Source organism: Mus caroli, chromosome 5, assembly GCF_900094665.2.
Source record: "Mus caroli chromosome 5, CAROLI_EIJ_v1.1, whole genome shotgun sequence".
NCBI lineage: Eukaryota > Metazoa > Chordata > Mammalia > Rodentia > Muridae > Mus > Mus caroli.
Window position 1 is genome coordinate 128,202,690 of NC_034574.1, and position 16,128 is coordinate 128,218,817.

Consider the following 16,128-nt stretch of genomic DNA (forward strand, 5'->3'; position numbering starts at 1 on the left):
AAAAAAAAAAAATCAAACCACAATAACAACCAAACAACAACAACAAACTACAAAATAGCTACACTGAATTCTAAAAAGAAAGTAGACTGACTTTTTTCATTCTACATACAAGACCTCATTATGTAGCTCTGGCTGTCCTGTAACTATTTAGACCTAGCTGGCCTTAAACTCGTAAAGATCCTTCTGCCTCTGTTTCCCGCGCGCTGGGATTAAAGGCGTGAGCCAGCACGCTCGGATTTAGAGCCTAAGATTAATTTTTGGACGCTGAAAATGGAAAGCAGCGAACCCTTTGACTCCGGAAATCCGGTTGTACAAATTGTTGCGGCGGCCGTAAAGCCAGGCCGAGTTTTGCGACAGTGTCGTAGAGCCGTTGCGGCGGCCGTAAAGCCAGGCCGAGTTTTGCGACAGTGTCGTAGAGCCCTTGCAGCTGGGAGAGCATGGGGCTGTACGCGGCCGCCGCGGCGGTGCTGGCAGGCGTGGAAAGCCGCCAGGGCTCCCTCAAGGGGTTGGTGTATTCCAGCAACTTCCAGGTAGTGAGGCCGGGGGCTGGCAAGCCGGGCTGGGGAGCGGGGCCTGGCCGGGAGGGAGGGCGAGGCGAGGCGAGGCCCGCGTGGGGTGCAGCGGGTGTCCCCTGTGTCGTGCAGAACCTGAAGCAGTTGTACGCTCTGGTGTGCGAGACGCAGCGCTACTCGGCCGTGCTGGACGCNGTCATCGCCAGCGCTGGGCTCCTTCGCGCCGAGAAGAAGCTGAGACCGCANCTTGCCAAGGTGAGCGGCGGCCAGAGGCTGTCACCCATGCGTGGCTCTCACACTTCTTTCTGGGGTCCCAGTTAAGCTGGGTCAGATGTGATTCCCCTTGGAGCATTGCAGGAAGGGCTAAGTAGGACGAAGGCGCAAACTAGTAGAGGCTGAGGCTACCTACCGGACAGGGTGATGATGGCAAGGACTCCGGTCGGGGTCCAGAGCTCTGCTGGCGACCTGGGGGGTGAGGTGGGGAGANGGAGCTTCAGGCATGGGGCAGGACACGGGGTTTACATCTGCTCTCGTCTCTTTACCCGCCTGCCTGGATGCCTGTCTTTTTGTAATGCTGGGAGATTGAACCCAGAGTCTCCAACAAGCCATAGAAGAGTTCTCCCACTGAGTCACACCCACAACACCTCATTGGACAGCATCACTAGACAGATGCTCTATATTTGAGCAGTACCCCCAGCCCCTCACTGGGAGATTCTAGTTGGGTGCTTATTGCTGAGCTGCAATCCCTATTTCTTCTCTGGTGGATACTAAGCAAGCTTCCTACTCTACTGCTGAGCCCTTGCTCTCAGTCTGTTGACTGGTAGATGCTAGGCAGACTTTATACTGAGCTATGTGCCCAGCTTTTGTTGAGTTTTTTGAGACAGGGTCCCGCTAAGTTGCTCAGGAAGGTCTTAAATTGGTAACTTAAGGTTGATGTTCAACTTGTAGCTGCCACCGCCTCCGTTGCCTCCTCTTCCTTCTCCCCCTTTCGTCTTCTTCGGATTTTAGAGACAGGTTTTCTCTGTGTCACCCAGGCTGTTCTGGAACTCACTCTCTAGATCAGGCTGACCTCAAACTTACAGAGAACCACTTGTCTCTGCCTCTTGAGTGCTGGGATTAAAGGCACCATTACCCAGTTAGCTTGTAGTTTTCTTGCTTATGCATCTGATGTTGCTGGCATTATGGACATTTGCCCTAACATCATGCCATTAATTTCTTTTGTGATCTTGGGCAAGAGAACTCTATTGACATGATCATCTGGGCAGGTACCTACTTCTCCCACTGGAGGGTTTTATGGTGTTAATATTGTTTTGTGTTTTTTCCTGTCCAGGTGCTAGTGTATGAATTATTGCTGGGGAAGGGGTTTCGAGGGGGTGGAGGCCGATGGAAGGCTCTGCTGGGCCGGCACCAGGCAAGGCTCAAGGCTGAGCTGGCTCGACTCAAGGTTCATCGGGGTGTGAGCCGAAACGAGGACCTGTTGCAAGAGAGCTCCAGACCTGGCCAAGGTGACTTGGAGGCTGAGGGGCGGNGCGGGAGGGTAAGGACCCTCAGAAGGCTTGCCTCCCTCCCCACTTGACCACTGTGACTTCTAGCCTACCAGGTGCCACGGTTCGTGCGTGTGAACACGCTCAAGACCCGCCCTGAGGATGCGGTCGATTATTTCAAGAGACAAGGTTTCTCCTACCAGGGTCGGGCTTCCAGGTGAGAGCTGAACATCATGCCTGGGTGCCTTCATTTTCTTCTGTGTCTAGGTTCTCAAGGAAGTAGGAGTCTGTTAGAGGAGAGACTAGGTGTGTGTATGGGGGCGTAATGTGGGGGGGGGGTAATCACTGCTTTCTCTAGATGCTTTTCCTACTTTCCCAACAGAATTTTCTTTGTTTTTAAGAAGGATGTTGCTTTTGTTTTAAGTGACGCACATGTCTGTGCGTGGGTGTGGGCATGTGCCTGAGGAGGACACTGGACTGCTGGACACGGTGCTAGGAACTGTGTGTAGGTCCTCTGTGCGGGCAGTGTGTCTTCCTAACTGCACAGCCACGTCTCTGGCCCTGGCAGCAGTTCTCTGCAGTCTCTTCTGAGACATGTTTTTTTTTTTCCCCCTGAACCCTGGTGTTCTTGCGGTTCTTGTTCTGTATTCTGTGACCCTCTGTTTGCTCTCCAGTCTAACTGCCCCCCCTCCCCCCACCTTTCCGTTCTCCTGTCTAGATCACAGCCTCTTCAGCTCTAAGCCAACACACCACAGGACACACCTTTAACATTTGAGAGACAGAGGCACGAGGTCCAGGGTCCAGGCCAGCCTGGTCTACAGAGTGAGTTGCAGGACAGCCAGGGCTGCACAGAACCCTGATTTGAAAAACCAACCCAAACAAACAAACCCATAACAATGTGTAGTCTGTAATCTTAGGGAGCAGTAAAGGGTTTCTGAAGGCTCAGTGACCAAAACTAATTCAGAATTAAACATGTACTGGAGCCAGCATGTTCTTAGCAACATGTATTGATGTTGCACGGTGTGAGGTCATATAGCCTGGACTCTGAACACACAGTGCTTGCACTTTGTACTGTGTGTCCCCGCACAGCCCACTGACACTTCAAGAAGCACCTTGGCACAGCTTTGAGACTACTGCATAGTAGNGACTGCAATGTTTTACTGCATACACGGTCTAAATACAGAAAACAAAGATTAACATTACCCTGCTGTCAAACTGCCGTTCTTAGTCATCAAAATAGTCTTTGGATTGCATTGCATTAGAATGTCTAGTTTGTTTGTTGTTTAAATTNGTGTTTAGCTGGACAGTGGTGGTGCACNCCTTTAGTCCCAGAACTTGGGAGGCAGGGGCANGAGATCTATGAGTTGAACGCAGACTGGTCTACAGAGTGAGTTCCAAAACAGCCAAGGCTACCCAGAGAGACCCTGTCTCAAAAAACAAAACCAAAAACTAAATTAAAAATTAGTATTTGATCTGTTGACTTGAGTTTTACAAAAAAAATTATTGGATAGATTTTGGCTTTAGATCAGGACAAAACTCTCAACTATTTTCAAATGTCCCCCAACACACTTCTGTCATTTTGTGTCACATATTTATGTAAAGTGCTGTTCTCTAACATTTATAAAATCAATATACCAACCTAATTTAAACTCTTTTAATTCTCATTAGTGTATGTTATGTGAGGACATGCCTGTGCCACGTGCCCGTGGTCAGCTAACAGACTTGCAGGAATGGGTCTTCTCTGCCCCTCTGCGGGGTCAGGCNTTGCCTCAGGTCCTCAGACTTGTGTAGTAAGTGCTTTTACCTGGTGAGCCACCCACTGACCCTTGCAGCTTCCACTCCTTTTCCTTAGAGGCAGGGGACAAGGCTACATACCTGTCATCCCAGNGCTGGGAGCTGAGANAGGATTGAGTTCCAGATCCTGTGTCAANAAAACAAACCAGACCTAGAGCTAGAAACGCAGCCCAACAGCTAAAGGGCACACATTGCTCTTGCAGAGGACCTGTGTTCAGTTCCTGGCACCCTTGTTGTGTGGCTTGTAACTCCTCCTCCATGGCGCACTGATGCCTCTCGGTGTCTGCTCTCACATGAACATACCCACACATAGATGCATAATTTAAAACAACAACAAATCTTTTTTAAAAATGAAAAGCAGGAGAGTTAAGGGCACAGACTGCTTTTCTAGAGGACCAGAGTTTGGTTCCTAGCANCCACGTGGTAGTCACAGCTATCTGTAACTCCAGTCCTAGGGACTCCGACTCCCTCTTCTGGCTGTCTACAGGCACTGCATGCATAGTGGTGCACAGACAAAGCACTTCAACACAGAAAATCAAAAGGTTAAAATCCAAACCTAACCGGTGGTCTTCCCCACCAGCCTGGAAGACCTGCGAGCTCTCAAGGGGCAGCATTTTCTTTTGGATCCCTTGCTGCCTGAGCTTCTTGTATTTCCTGCACAGACAGATCTGCATGAGCATCCACTCTACCGTGCTGGCCATCTCATCCTGCAGGACAAGGTAGGGAGGTGGGAGGAGAGGGAGGAAGTATGGGGAAGTGACTGCAGGGCTCTGTGTTCACCCAGCTTCCTACCATCTTGTGTCCTGCTAGGCCAGCTGCCTCCCAGCCATGTTGCTGTCCCCCCCGCCAGGCTCCCATGTCATTGATGCCTGTGCGGCCCCTGGTAACAAGACCAGCTACATTGCAGCCCTTCTAAAGAACCAGGGGTGAGTGCTGGTTATGAGCTTGGAGGCCGAGGGAGGGTGGTGCNGAATCTTGCCTTTTGTAGGGGAAAGTCTCACTAAGTCCCAAGCCAGGCTATTGGTTTGAGACAAAACCCCCTCAGCTTTTGGGGTTGTCTGTGGCAGTGACCCCTATAGATGACTTAAATATGTTGTGTCCTAGCTTTTTGGGTCCGTGTGATAGTGTATTGGGGATTGAATCCCCGAAGCATGCTAGGTAAGCACTCTCCCACTGAGCCACACTCACAACCCCTCACTGGGGGGTTCTAGGTAAGCCCTCTATTGCTGAGCCACGCCCCAGACCTGTGTCCTGGCTTAGCACACATTACAATTTGATGATATCTAACTGTGGGCCTCTGTGTTCCATAAATGTTCAGTTCAGGGGCTGGCAAAATGGCTCAGTGAGCCCTTGCTGCTCTACCAGCACCCATGTCAGGTGACTCACAACCTGTTTTATCTCCAGTTCCATGGGTTCCCACAGCCTTTTCTGGCCTCCACAGACACGTGCACACATGTGGAAACAGACGCATAGAAGGAAATTCTCAGTTCATTCTGCCTCTGCTCTTTTCCCTAGGAAGATCTTTGCTTTCGACCAGGATGCTAAGCGGCTGGCAGCCATGGCTACATTGCTGGCTCGGGCTGGGGTCTCTTGCTGTGAGTTAGCAGAGAAGGACTTCCTGACAGTCTCTCCCTCTGACCAGCGTTACAGCCAGGTCCAGTACATCTTGCTGGATCCTTCTTGTAGTGGCTCTGGTGAGAAGGGGACAGTGTGGCTCTGGTCGTAGGCCTGTAGCAGCTCAGATACCGGAGATGCCCAGTTAGTCTTGGTGTTGCTTTGGACTTCTAACTGCAAATGCTCTCATCTTTAAAATGGGGGTTTGGGTGTGGAAATGGCTTCATAATTGCAGCTCTTTTTCCACAGGCATGCTGAGCCGGCAGCTGGAGGAACATGGGGAAGGCACACCTAGCAAGGAGCGCTTGCAGGCCTTGGCCGGGTTNCAGCAGCGGGCTCTGTGCCATGCACTTAGGTTCCCCTCTCTACAGCGCCTAGTCTACTCCACGTGTTCCCTTTGCCAAGAAGAGAATGAAGATGTGGTCCAGGCGGCTCTACAGCACAACTCGGGGACATTCAGGTAGTGGTCCCCAGGTCTGAGGTCACAGGCTGCTTCTCACCAGGGTCTGAGTCTTCCCCTTCTCCACAGGTTGGCTCCTGTCCTACCCACATGGCCTCACCGAGGTCTGAGTACCTTTCCAGGGTCTGAACACTGCCTCCGGGCTTCCCCTGAGACCACGCTCACTGGTGGCTTCTTCATTGCTGTGTTTGAACGTGCAGAGGAGGTGCCAACGTGAGTGAGGAGCTGAGGCTTTTGTTATTGAGGCAGTATCTGTNTAACCCTGGTTGACCTAAACTTACTATCTAGGTAGACCAGGCTGGCTCCAACCTTTTTAGATCTGCCTCTGCCTCCTGAGCTAATGTGTGTGCTAGCACATCTGCTAACCTCTGGCCTCTTCTTCCAGCCCAGCCCCACAGACCAATGCAGTGGATCCAGAACCTCTCAGCCAAGCCCCAAAGAGAAAGAGAAGACGCAAGGCAGCAGCTGGTACCAGCACGCAGCCAAGCACATAGGCACTGAGTGCCCTACAGCCAGCAGGACCATGCTTACTGTGGGAACCCTGCTCTTCTGGGGAGGGAAGANGATGTCCNGGCACTCTGTGTCCCTCCCTCNNTGGGCCCAGTCCTACCAGTCAAGAGTTCTTCGCTTCACAAATAAAAGGCAAACTCACATCTATGACAGATCACAGTTTTATTTTTAATGACATAAGCAAGAACAATCTCACATTCATACTAAAAATCTCAGCTACACTCACAGGAACTCAGTCTGTGGTGGGAAGCCCCAGCCTCCCTGTCCCTGTCCAGCGTGAGCACGGACAAATGTGCTCACACACCGAGGCTACTCCAGGATGCCTCCGCAGGGGCCCTGGATACAGGCCTGCTGTGGAGCTGAGGTAATTAGCTCAGACTGAATTGCAGGGAGGCCCCTTCCTTACCTGAGGCACAGGTAGAGGCTTCGTGTTCTGACCCCACCCATCCCCATCCTCACAGGCATTTGGGACCTGAGGTCCAGCTCTTCTCNAGCCCCACACAACCCAGCCTAACCCCTGCCATAAAACATTCAATCCCAGTCACAAAGGGAAGGGGACCAGGGACAGCTACATCACACTGTTTATAAAAGAAGAATCACACTTATACGACATGTCTAGAAGGAGCTCTGCCCCCGTAGGGGAGCTGCTGGGACAGCTGTGAGCCCCTCCTTCACACAGGCATAACTATACAGCTAATTCTACTATTCAATAGCATTTATACTTAACCACCTCAGTGAACCAAGCTTGAAGGAATTTTAAAGGCAATTTAGCTTAAATACAAAAATAAATTTTATTTTGTTAAAAAATGTTTAAATATTTTTTTCTTTTAATTTAGACACACGCATTCATACTTCTCTCAAAGAGGATGGACATGGCAGCCAGGCTCTGGGGCTGAAGGGTATGGTATGGTTTTGGAAAGAAAGACAGGCTAGGTAGGACCCTTTTGAGAATACAACTAAGGACTATATTACGTGTAGTTCATTAATGTAGAACTCCAAACACAGGCAGAAGCTGCCCTGGCCTGGGTGGGGTACATGGGGAGGATCAACAGAGGGAAGTCTTTGCTCCCAACAGGCTCCATCCCCTGGGCTGCCAGNCCTTAAGTCAAAACACTATTGAGAATTCAGGAGTCAGCACTGTGGCTGTCACGCGGTGCCACTTTCAGCATTCAATTAGCTAGGCCCAGGAGGGCCCAGGTGACATTAAGTCCGGCATTACCAACATGCCGCCACACATACAATTCAATTCTTCCTCCAAACTCGATTCAAGGAGCAACACACATTAACATCAGACAAACACAGTACAAGGCTTGGAAAATACAATCCCGAAGAGGCAAACTGGCCCGTGGGGTAGCGGGCAGGTGAAGAGGCAGCGAGAAGCAGTGGTGGGCGGTCTGGTCTACCTGCCCCAGGTCTTCCTGGAGCAAACTTCTCCCTCCCCTGGCTCTGCCAGGCTAACAGTCTTGAGCCACCAACCTTTTAGAGGCTGTATCAGCAGAGGGCTGGAGATAAACAGACTTGGCAGAAGAGGCAGAACAGTGCCCACTGGGGTCTCCAAGGCAAAGCAAGATTCACTGCCATTTAAAAGGAATGAATCTCACAGAGGACCGGTGAAGAACAAAGCAGCAAGAAATAGGGAGAGACCCTGAAGGAATCAGAGGAAGAGAACCACTTCTTATGGCCAAACCAAGCAGGCAAAGCTTAGGGACATTCCGTTTCCCCCAACCCCACCTCATGTGTATTAGGGATCCAAGTAGGTGCCAGCAGAGATGGTGCCCAAGGAAAGGGGGAGGCTGCCTAGGTTACACACTAAACAAGCGCTGGGGCAGCAAGAGGACAATATGTACAGATGTTTTTTTCAGTTCTCCAGCCTAACCAGTTTGACTGTTCAAGTAAAGTACTGGGCTTCTGCCCCTCCGTGGGGCACTCGCTTCCTCTAGAACAGAAAGGGCCAGGCTGCCACTTCCACCCTGGCGANGGGCTGGNTTTGCTATGGAATTTGAAGGGTCAGAGGCTCTTCCTAGCAGGTGCTGAGGTCCAGATTCAGGCAAGGGATGGGGTGTGGAGACAAGAGGCAGGCTACTTCTTTCGGGTGTGCTGCCTTCGGGCCTGAAGTCGCTGTCGAGCCCCTGGGGTCTTGGATCCCGCACCAATGGAAAACGAAGGGGCTGCTGATCCTGGAAAGAACAAGACCTTATCAGGGCAGCTGCTACCACAGAAAATGTGCTGNTGCCTTCATCTGGGAAGTCAGTCAATAGCAAAACCTAAGTGTTCCATTAGGGCTTCTGAAACCATTGGGAGCCCTCACAGCTCTTGGCTGGAGAGATGGCTCAGTTAACAGCACTGACTGCTTCTTCCAGAGGACCTAAGTTCAATTCTCAGCACCNACATAGATAGCAGCTCACAACTCCCCTATTCTAGGGAATCTGACACCTTCACATAGATGAACATGCAGGAAAACACCAATACACATAGAAATAAAACACACCAGCACTTGGCTCCTCAAATACTTGAGTTTCCTGAGAAGATTTAACTTTTGCTGTCCAACTTCCTTCCCTGAACCCTGAGGACCAGCAACCTGCTATATTCCTAATCACTCCTCACTCAAGGGACAAGGACACCATGTTGGCAGCAGACTGGTGGCTTACCAAAAGGTCCAACTCCAACAAAGCCTTGGGCAGGTGTTGAAGAGGCCCCAAATGAGAGGCTGCTCCCTGTGGTGCCTACGCCTGGGGCAGGGGCACTCTGCCCGAAAGTAGGTGTAGATGTGCCTAAATGGGAGACAGAAAAAAGTTAGAAACTAGACCATTATCAGGCCTATCCCCAGCACCCAGAGCTGATGAAGCCAGCCTCTGCCACCTCTCCATTATGCAACTGCAGTGAGATGGGGGAGAGGGCGAGGCGCGCTGTCAGGTTAATCCCTCCCTGGTTCCCTGCCCCTTCTTTCTCATTCATCTGTTNGGTCCCCCTCCTTCCCAGGATGCTCTGCTGTGTGTAATGTCTCAGGGCTGTCTCTCTCTGATGCTGCTTCCAGACCACTTCTCTCCCCTCCTACCTCAAACACCCAATTCCATTGTTTTGCTGTTTTTGAGATTGGGTCTTCTGCTATGTAGCCCAACTACACAGCAGAAGTAGTTGGCCTTCAACTCTCCAACTTCCTGCCCAAACCTAAGTGCTGGGATGGCAGGCATGCCATACCACACCCAGGCCAATTCCCAAGGTTTGGGTCCAGGACTCTTCTTAACAGTTCTGGTCCTTTGGAGCGTCATCTATCAATCAATCACCTCCCCCACCGAGGATCCTGAATCATCACCATTCTTAAGTGACTTCACAAGACTCAGGACCTTTTAGTGCTAATCACACACACACACACACACACACACACACAGCCTGAGTATTATCTGGTGTGTGTGTGTTTGCACCAGAGTATACTCATCTATGGGAGAGTACAGAAGCCAGAGGTTGACACTGGGTGCCTCTGGAGCCTCTCCCTGAGCTGGAGCTGCCTATTTTGGGTCTCCTGACCATCGAGTTCATGCGCTCTGCCTACCTCCACACCCAGCATTGGGATTACAGTTTACCACTGCCTCGCCAAGCTTCTTAGCACAGGAGACAATCAGATCCTCACCCTTCAAGCATCAGGCACTGACTACTGAGCTGTCTCCCCAGCCCCATCCACCCACTTATTCCCGAGGCTGCAAGCCTTCCACTGTCTCTCATTACATCCCTTTTCTCATGTTCCCAACAACTCCCTCAACAGATCTGCATCCTGCCCTTGGCCATCTTCCCCAATTCACAAGAGATTCTCTCCTATTTACCAAAGAAGTCAGCGGTTCTTAGGGCCAAAATTCACCCTGCACGCAGCAGATGAGACCCTTAAGCTTAAAATTCTATTGTGACTTCCCTGTACATTTAAAATCCAGACAATGAACCTAGCTATGACCAACCTTGCACTCTGCCAGCACTGCAATCTCCTGCCAATCGTGCCTTATTCTCTGCTCATGAACCTACCTTCTGCTTCTGCCTCTATGCCCTGACAGTACCCTTCCCTGCAGCCTGCGGTCGGTAGATGTCTATCACTGTAGCATTTGGGAAGTTGAAGTANGAAGATCTTGAATTTGAGGGCAGCCTGGGTTACACTAGGAAACAGTATCAAACACACACATATACAACACAAACAAGGAGCCAGTGAGATGGCTCTGCGTGAAGAAGACAAGTGCAGCACAAGCCTGGCCACCTGAGTTATAGTCTCAGAATTAAGAAGTAGAGGGAAAGCAGAGAACCAACTCCATAAAGTTATATCCTGATCCCTATCTGTAGACCATGGTAACGTGCATGTACACATAGACACGCATGGTGGACACACACACACACTATAAATTACAACAGCTGAGAAGATGGCCTGGTGAGTTAAAAGTCTTTCCTGTACAGCATGAGCAACCATATGAAATAAAGCTACGNATGACCATATACACCAAACATCTTTTCCTTTCATTAATAAACCAGATTCAATTTCTAGCACCCACACAGCAGCTCACAGGTCCCAGGGATCTAACACCCTCTTCTAGCTGCTGTGGGCACACATGTGGTATACAGATATACGCACAGCCAAAAGACACATACACATAATATCTATCTTTTAAAATTTTTTTTTTTTTTTTTGGTTTTTCGAGACAGGGTTTCTCTGTGTAGCCCTGGCTGTCCTGGCACTCACTTTGTAGACCAGGCTGGCCTCGAACTCAGAAATCCGCCTGCCTCTGCCTCCCGAGTGCTGGGATTAAAGGCGTGCGCCACCACGCCCGGCTTATTATTTTTTTTTTAAAGTATGTGTGTGCATACACAATGCAGTGCCCATGGAGGCCAGAAGAAGGCATCAGACACTTGAAGCTGCAGCTATAAGCAGTTGACAGCCACCTGGTGTGTGTGCTAGGACTAAATTTGGGTCCCCTTTAAGATCAGAAGTCTTACCCACTGAGCCATCTCTCCAACCCTCCAGAAACCTTTCCTGACTACACAGGATTTCTCCCATGCTAGTTTGGATTGCCAGTTGGCCTATAACAATGCAGACAGACTATTGTGCACTCACCCTTAACAGGCTTGCCAAACTTACCTCCAAACACAGGCTTGCTTTCAGGTGTACTGCCCACACTGAAGGCAAAGGGTGAGCTCTGGCTGGGTGCACCCAGGGTGTTCTGACTCAGACTTCCAAAGGAGGTGGTGGTGCCCGTGGTCCCACTCTGTCCAGATCCAAAGCTGAAAGTTCCAGAGGTGGAGCTGGTGCCTGGGGTAGCATTAAGCCCAAAGCCTCCACTGCCAGCAGGAGCTGCTGAGCCACCGAATGTGAATGGGGATGGAGCAGAGCTGCCAAACAGAGAGCTGCTGCTCCCACTGTTGGTGGTCTGTGTGGTGGTAGCAGCGGCGGCAGCAGCACCAAAGCCAGATGTGGTAGCTGACCCAAAGGAGAACACAGACGTGGTGCTACCAAAAGCTGGCTGAGTGCTGGCAGGGGCGCCAAAGGTGGAGGCTGCGGCTTTCAACCCTCCAAAAGCTGGCTGTGCAGCACTGCCAAAGGTGGCTGGTGCTGGGGCTGCCGATGGGGCTGAGGCCACGGAGTTGCCGAAAGTGAACGAGCTGCCAAAACTCGGGGCAAGTGCTGGCTTGGTGGCCCCATCGGTGGCTCCAAATGTGGGCTGTGAGTTGGCTCCAGGGTAGGTGGGGAGNGCAGGCTTGGCACTGGAGCTAAAGGGAATGTTGAAGGTGGGGGTGACAGTGTTGCTGAAGGTCAGCGTGGGCTGGCTGGTGGTGGTAGGGGCCGAGGTGGAGGTGGTGAGGGTGCTGCCAAAACCACTGAAGCCACCACTGCTATTGCTGGCAGCAGTCTGGGTAGAGCTGGCAAGGGGCTGGCTAAAGGAGGTGCCTGCTACAGATGCTGCTGGGGCAAGAGGCTTGCCAAACTGGAAGATGGAGGCCAGGGCTGGGGCAGAGCTAGAAGTAGTAACAGGGGGGGCTCCCCCGAACAGAACTGACTGGGAAGTGGAAGTCATGGTACTACTGGCAGTACTTGCTGCAGTGGTCACTCCAAAGCCAAAGACAGGCTTTGAGGCAGAAGCTGCAGTGCCAGAGGCCACCGTGGAGGTGGCAGTGCCCAGGCCAGTGAAGAGAGGAGCTGATGTGGCTGTAGTGGTGGCTGTAGCAGTTGTCTGCTTCAGGGAGAAGGGAGTTGACAGGGGCATGGCTGTGAATGGCTCCATCTTGTGAAAAATGGGCTTGAACGCGGGTGTGGTGCTGGCTGTTGTGGAAGGGGCGGTGCTGGATGAAGCTGTAGTGGCGGCTGAGGAGCTACTTGGTAAGGGGCTATCACTCTCACTTTTAGGTGTGGCTGGAAAAATGGGCTTAAACATGGGAGAAGCACAAGCCGGAGCTGGAGTCACAAGGGAGGAAGAGCTGGCAGGTGGACTCAGCATCCCAAACAGCATGCTGGGCTTTGGGGTCGGGGAGGAAGCTGTGGAGGCTGGGGTGCTGACAGACTGCTCAGCCTGAGAGACTCCAGAGGACTTGCTGTCAGTGAGTGGGGTTATAGATGAAGCAGAAGCCAGCCCCAGGAAGGTGGCTGCAGGTTTGGAGTCTGAAGAGGTGCTGGCTAGGGGCCCTGCCAGTGGTGAGACAAGAGGGGCCAGGAGGCTGGGTGTCTTCGGAGGTGAAGGGGCTGCAACTGTTGCTGCCTCAGCAGGTTCTGAGAAGAAAAGGAAGTGAGGTGAGTCTTGAGGATGTCTGAGGGNGGCACTCAGCACGCCTGCCCCCTCCAGCAGCCTGACTGGAGCTGCACATGTGGCCATGATGGAGAACGCTACGCCTGCAACTGTCTGCACTGCCTTACCTACTCATCTCAAAGAGCCACCATGTTTACCACCCCAGCAAAACGGTGCCTGCCTGCACTCTAGTGTGAGAAGTCAGCTATACAGTGTGTGCATGTGCAGTAGCACGAAGGCACTAGCTGGCAAGGTTCACCAGCCTTACCCAACACCTTCAATTTATCAATGACACAGACTCAGGGCAGCTGCCTTTGAATCACAGTATTACAGCTGTCCCTGTGTATTTACAGACCAGGACATTCTGAAGCCTCACACTGCCATCATGTCAAAAGCCTGTAACCCTAGGGCACTGCTCTGCTTACCCGAGGATGATGGGGCTGGAGACTCCTGCATCTTCTTCAAGCTCTCCAACAGTGGGTTAGAGCTGGGAGCCGGGAGGGAGGCTGGCGAGGCAGCAGGCCCCACAGTGGGCAGGGTGAATGTGAAAGGAGGGCTGGTGGCAGGGGGGCCGTCAGCGGCTGAGGCGGAAGCATCATCTGGAGAGGAGAGACAAGACTCTTACATGGGAGCTCCTTCCTTCCTAACCTCACTGCTGGCTCCTGGCCTGCGCTCCAGCACTCGGGACACAGTAACATTATTGTCACAAACAACAAAACTTCCATGTCCCGTGGTTAAAGTATTAGTGACAGTTCGTGGTAATAAGACCCCTGGTGGAATCAGGAGGGACAAACATCTAAGAGCTGGTTGTAATGGTACACATTTGTAACCCTACACTTTGGAGGCTGAAGCGGGAGGAGGATTATGACCCTGAAGACAGTCTTGGATAATGAATGGAAAATCAAGTATTCTACAACTGCTCTTCCAAGGAAAGCTAAAAGGAATACAGAGACACTGTGGAGCACACTGCACCCAGCCTTACCTGGCTTGTCCTCCAAGACCTTGTTAAACCATTGCAGTGAGGCTTTCCTCTCCATGTCCAGGTCTTCAGCAGTGATGGAATAGCCAAGCTCTGGGGGTGGAGGCTGCCCAAGAGAACGGAGGCAGGTTAGGCCAAGCCCAAGATGCTGGAGACGACCCTGCCCCTCAGACTCCTGGAGACTAAAAGAGCTGAGAAGGATACACAAGACATACCAAGGTGAGCTGGTCCCCTCGCCGGGAGGGCAGCAGTTGGATCTTGCGTTTNCGTTGCCCAGAGCTGCCAGGTGTGGGTGGGGAAGTCCAGGAGCTCTGCTGCTTCCCAGTGGCTGTATCTGTAACTACAGACAGAAACACAGGCTTGCTGACCTCCCTACTCAAGGACAAGACGATCTTCCATGCCCCACCCAGAGCAACACNGTGAACTTCCACTGGAGATGCTCCTCTCGGGCCCCATGGCTTCTCTACCTACCCTTTTCTCCTGGGGACTCCTTGTCTGTCACCAAGGGAGGTGAAAAACTGGACTGCTGACATGGCTCCTCCTCTCTGTGGGGATTGTGAAAGCTAGATGTTATTTGGGAAGGCCTGGAGANGGCACAGCACCTCACACACACACTTGCACACTCCCATGGCTCTAGTGTCAGCATATCACCATGTGGCAGCTCTTGTAGAAACAAAGGCAGGCAGTTGTTATGGGCCATGAGCAACCAGCCTTTAATCAAATATGGACCAGGGATCTGCAAAGCTTCCCTCAGAGCCTGCCANGTCCAGGCCCCAGACTGCANCTTCAGGCTCTAACAGCGGATTAGTGCTAGGAGCTAGGAGTGAAGCTGGTAAGAAAGCAGGCCCGTGACAGGCAGACAGATAGACAGACAGATAGGGAAAATAAAATAGACTGGGTGGCAGGTGAGGCCAGACACAGACAGACCTGATCCCTGAGGGAGCCGAGCTCCAGTGAAGGGTGAGCTGGGGCCAGGGACTCAGGCTCCCTGCTGACCCGGTCCACTCTGCACTCCACTCCCAGTGGCCTCTGCACCACTCCCACTGGAGTATGAGACAGAGAAGGGACCCCAACCATCAGTTGCTCACACTGTAGGACAAGGACACAACTCTAGCAGGCACTTTGCTGCTCTTGTATGGTTTGACTCTGATTTGCTGAGTCAGATAAAGCAGCCCAACAGCTAATCCTTGTTAAACCCACTGCCCCTGTCCACACAGAGTGACCAGAAGGGACCGGTCATCACCTTGTCTTCTTGGCTGGCCTCTCTGGCGTCTGGGAGCGGGAGGAAGCTGGACTGGAGAAGGGAGAAGATGTGGGACCACTCCTTTTCCACAACTGCAAGTCAAGCAGAGAGACAATCTGAAACTACTACTGACAATACGGCTATGCAGGCAGATATTCTGACCTGGCCAGGCAGGAAGGCACACACCTTTAATCCCAGCACTAGGGAGGCAGAGGTGGATAGATTTCTGTGAGTTCAAGGCCAGCCTGCTCTACATAATGAGTTCCAGAACAGCCAGGGTTACTGAGAGACTGTCTCAAAAAACTAAAAGAAAAAAAATCAAGAAACACAGCAAAACTAAACCTTTCTGAGAGACTGGAGAGATGGCTCAGTGGTTAAGAAACACTTGCTGTGCTTGAAGAAGACCCATGTTTGGTTCCCAGCATCCACACCAGACTGCTCATAAATACTGTAACCCTGTTTCTAGGAGGATGGATGCTTTCTGGCCTCACACAGGCTCAAGTAAATAAAAATATCTTTCTTTTCTTTTTTAAAGACCATATCTTACTGCATAGCCCTGGCTGCAATTTACTATGTAGACCAGGCTGGTCTTGTTAGAGTATTCCACCACATACTGCAAAATAATAAATCTTAAAAAAAGAAATAAAAGGNCTGGAAAGATGGCTCAGCGGTTAAGAGCACTGGCTGCTCTTCCAGAGGTCCTGAGTTCAATTCCCAGCAACCACATGGTGGCTCACAACCATCTGTAATGGGATCAGATGCCCTCTTCTGGTGTATCTGACA

The 16,128-nt window shown here is 51.5% G+C and overlaps 2 protein-coding genes across 4 annotated transcripts in view; one reads left to right on the top strand and one right to left on the bottom strand.

The window, feature by feature from the left end:
- Nucleotides 1-406: 406 nt before the first annotated feature.
- Nucleotides 407-6,563, top strand: Nsun5 (NOP2/Sun RNA methyltransferase 5). 3 transcript variants are annotated; one of them, XM_021162008.2, is made up of 10 exons: nt 407-530; nt 645-767; nt 1,843-2,017; nt 2,105-2,213; nt 4,371-4,509; nt 4,601-4,716; nt 5,306-5,484; nt 5,654-5,864; nt 5,934-6,069; nt 6,250-6,563. In XM_021162008.2, the coding sequence occupies exons 1-10, from the start codon at nt 438-440 to the stop codon at nt 6,544-6,546; spliced, it is 1,578 nt and encodes a 525-aa protein (XP_021017667.1). In that variant the 5' UTR covers nt 407-437; the 3' UTR covers nt 6,547-6,563. The 3 variants fall into 3 exon arrangements, with proteins under 3 accessions (XP_021017667.1, XP_021017665.1, XP_021017666.1); XM_021162006.1 differs by having other exon boundaries at nt 5,934-6,077; nt 6,250-6,526; XM_021162007.2 differs by having other exon boundaries at nt 421-530; nt 5,306-5,385; nt 5,934-6,077; nt 6,250-6,441.
- LOC110294039 (nuclear envelope pore membrane protein POM 121) overlaps nt 6,518-16,128 on the bottom strand; it is an 18,577-nt gene continuing 8,966 nt past the window's right edge. The window contains exons 6-13 of the mRNA XM_021162005.1: nt 15,346-15,437; nt 14,574-14,647; nt 14,318-14,442; nt 14,106-14,208; nt 13,549-13,722; nt 11,485-13,107; nt 9,023-9,145; nt 6,518-8,551 (exon numbers count right to left, since the gene is read on the bottom strand). Coding sequence (XP_021017664.1) covers nt 8,454-8,551; nt 9,023-9,145; nt 11,485-13,107; nt 13,549-13,722; nt 14,106-14,208; nt 14,318-14,442; nt 14,574-14,647; nt 15,346-15,437 — 2,412 coding nt within the window. The 3' untranslated portion in view covers nt 6,518-8,453. The remainder of the gene's footprint in view (nt 8,552-9,022; nt 9,146-11,484; nt 13,108-13,548; nt 13,723-14,105; nt 14,209-14,317; nt 14,443-14,573; nt 14,648-15,345; nt 15,438-16,128) is intronic.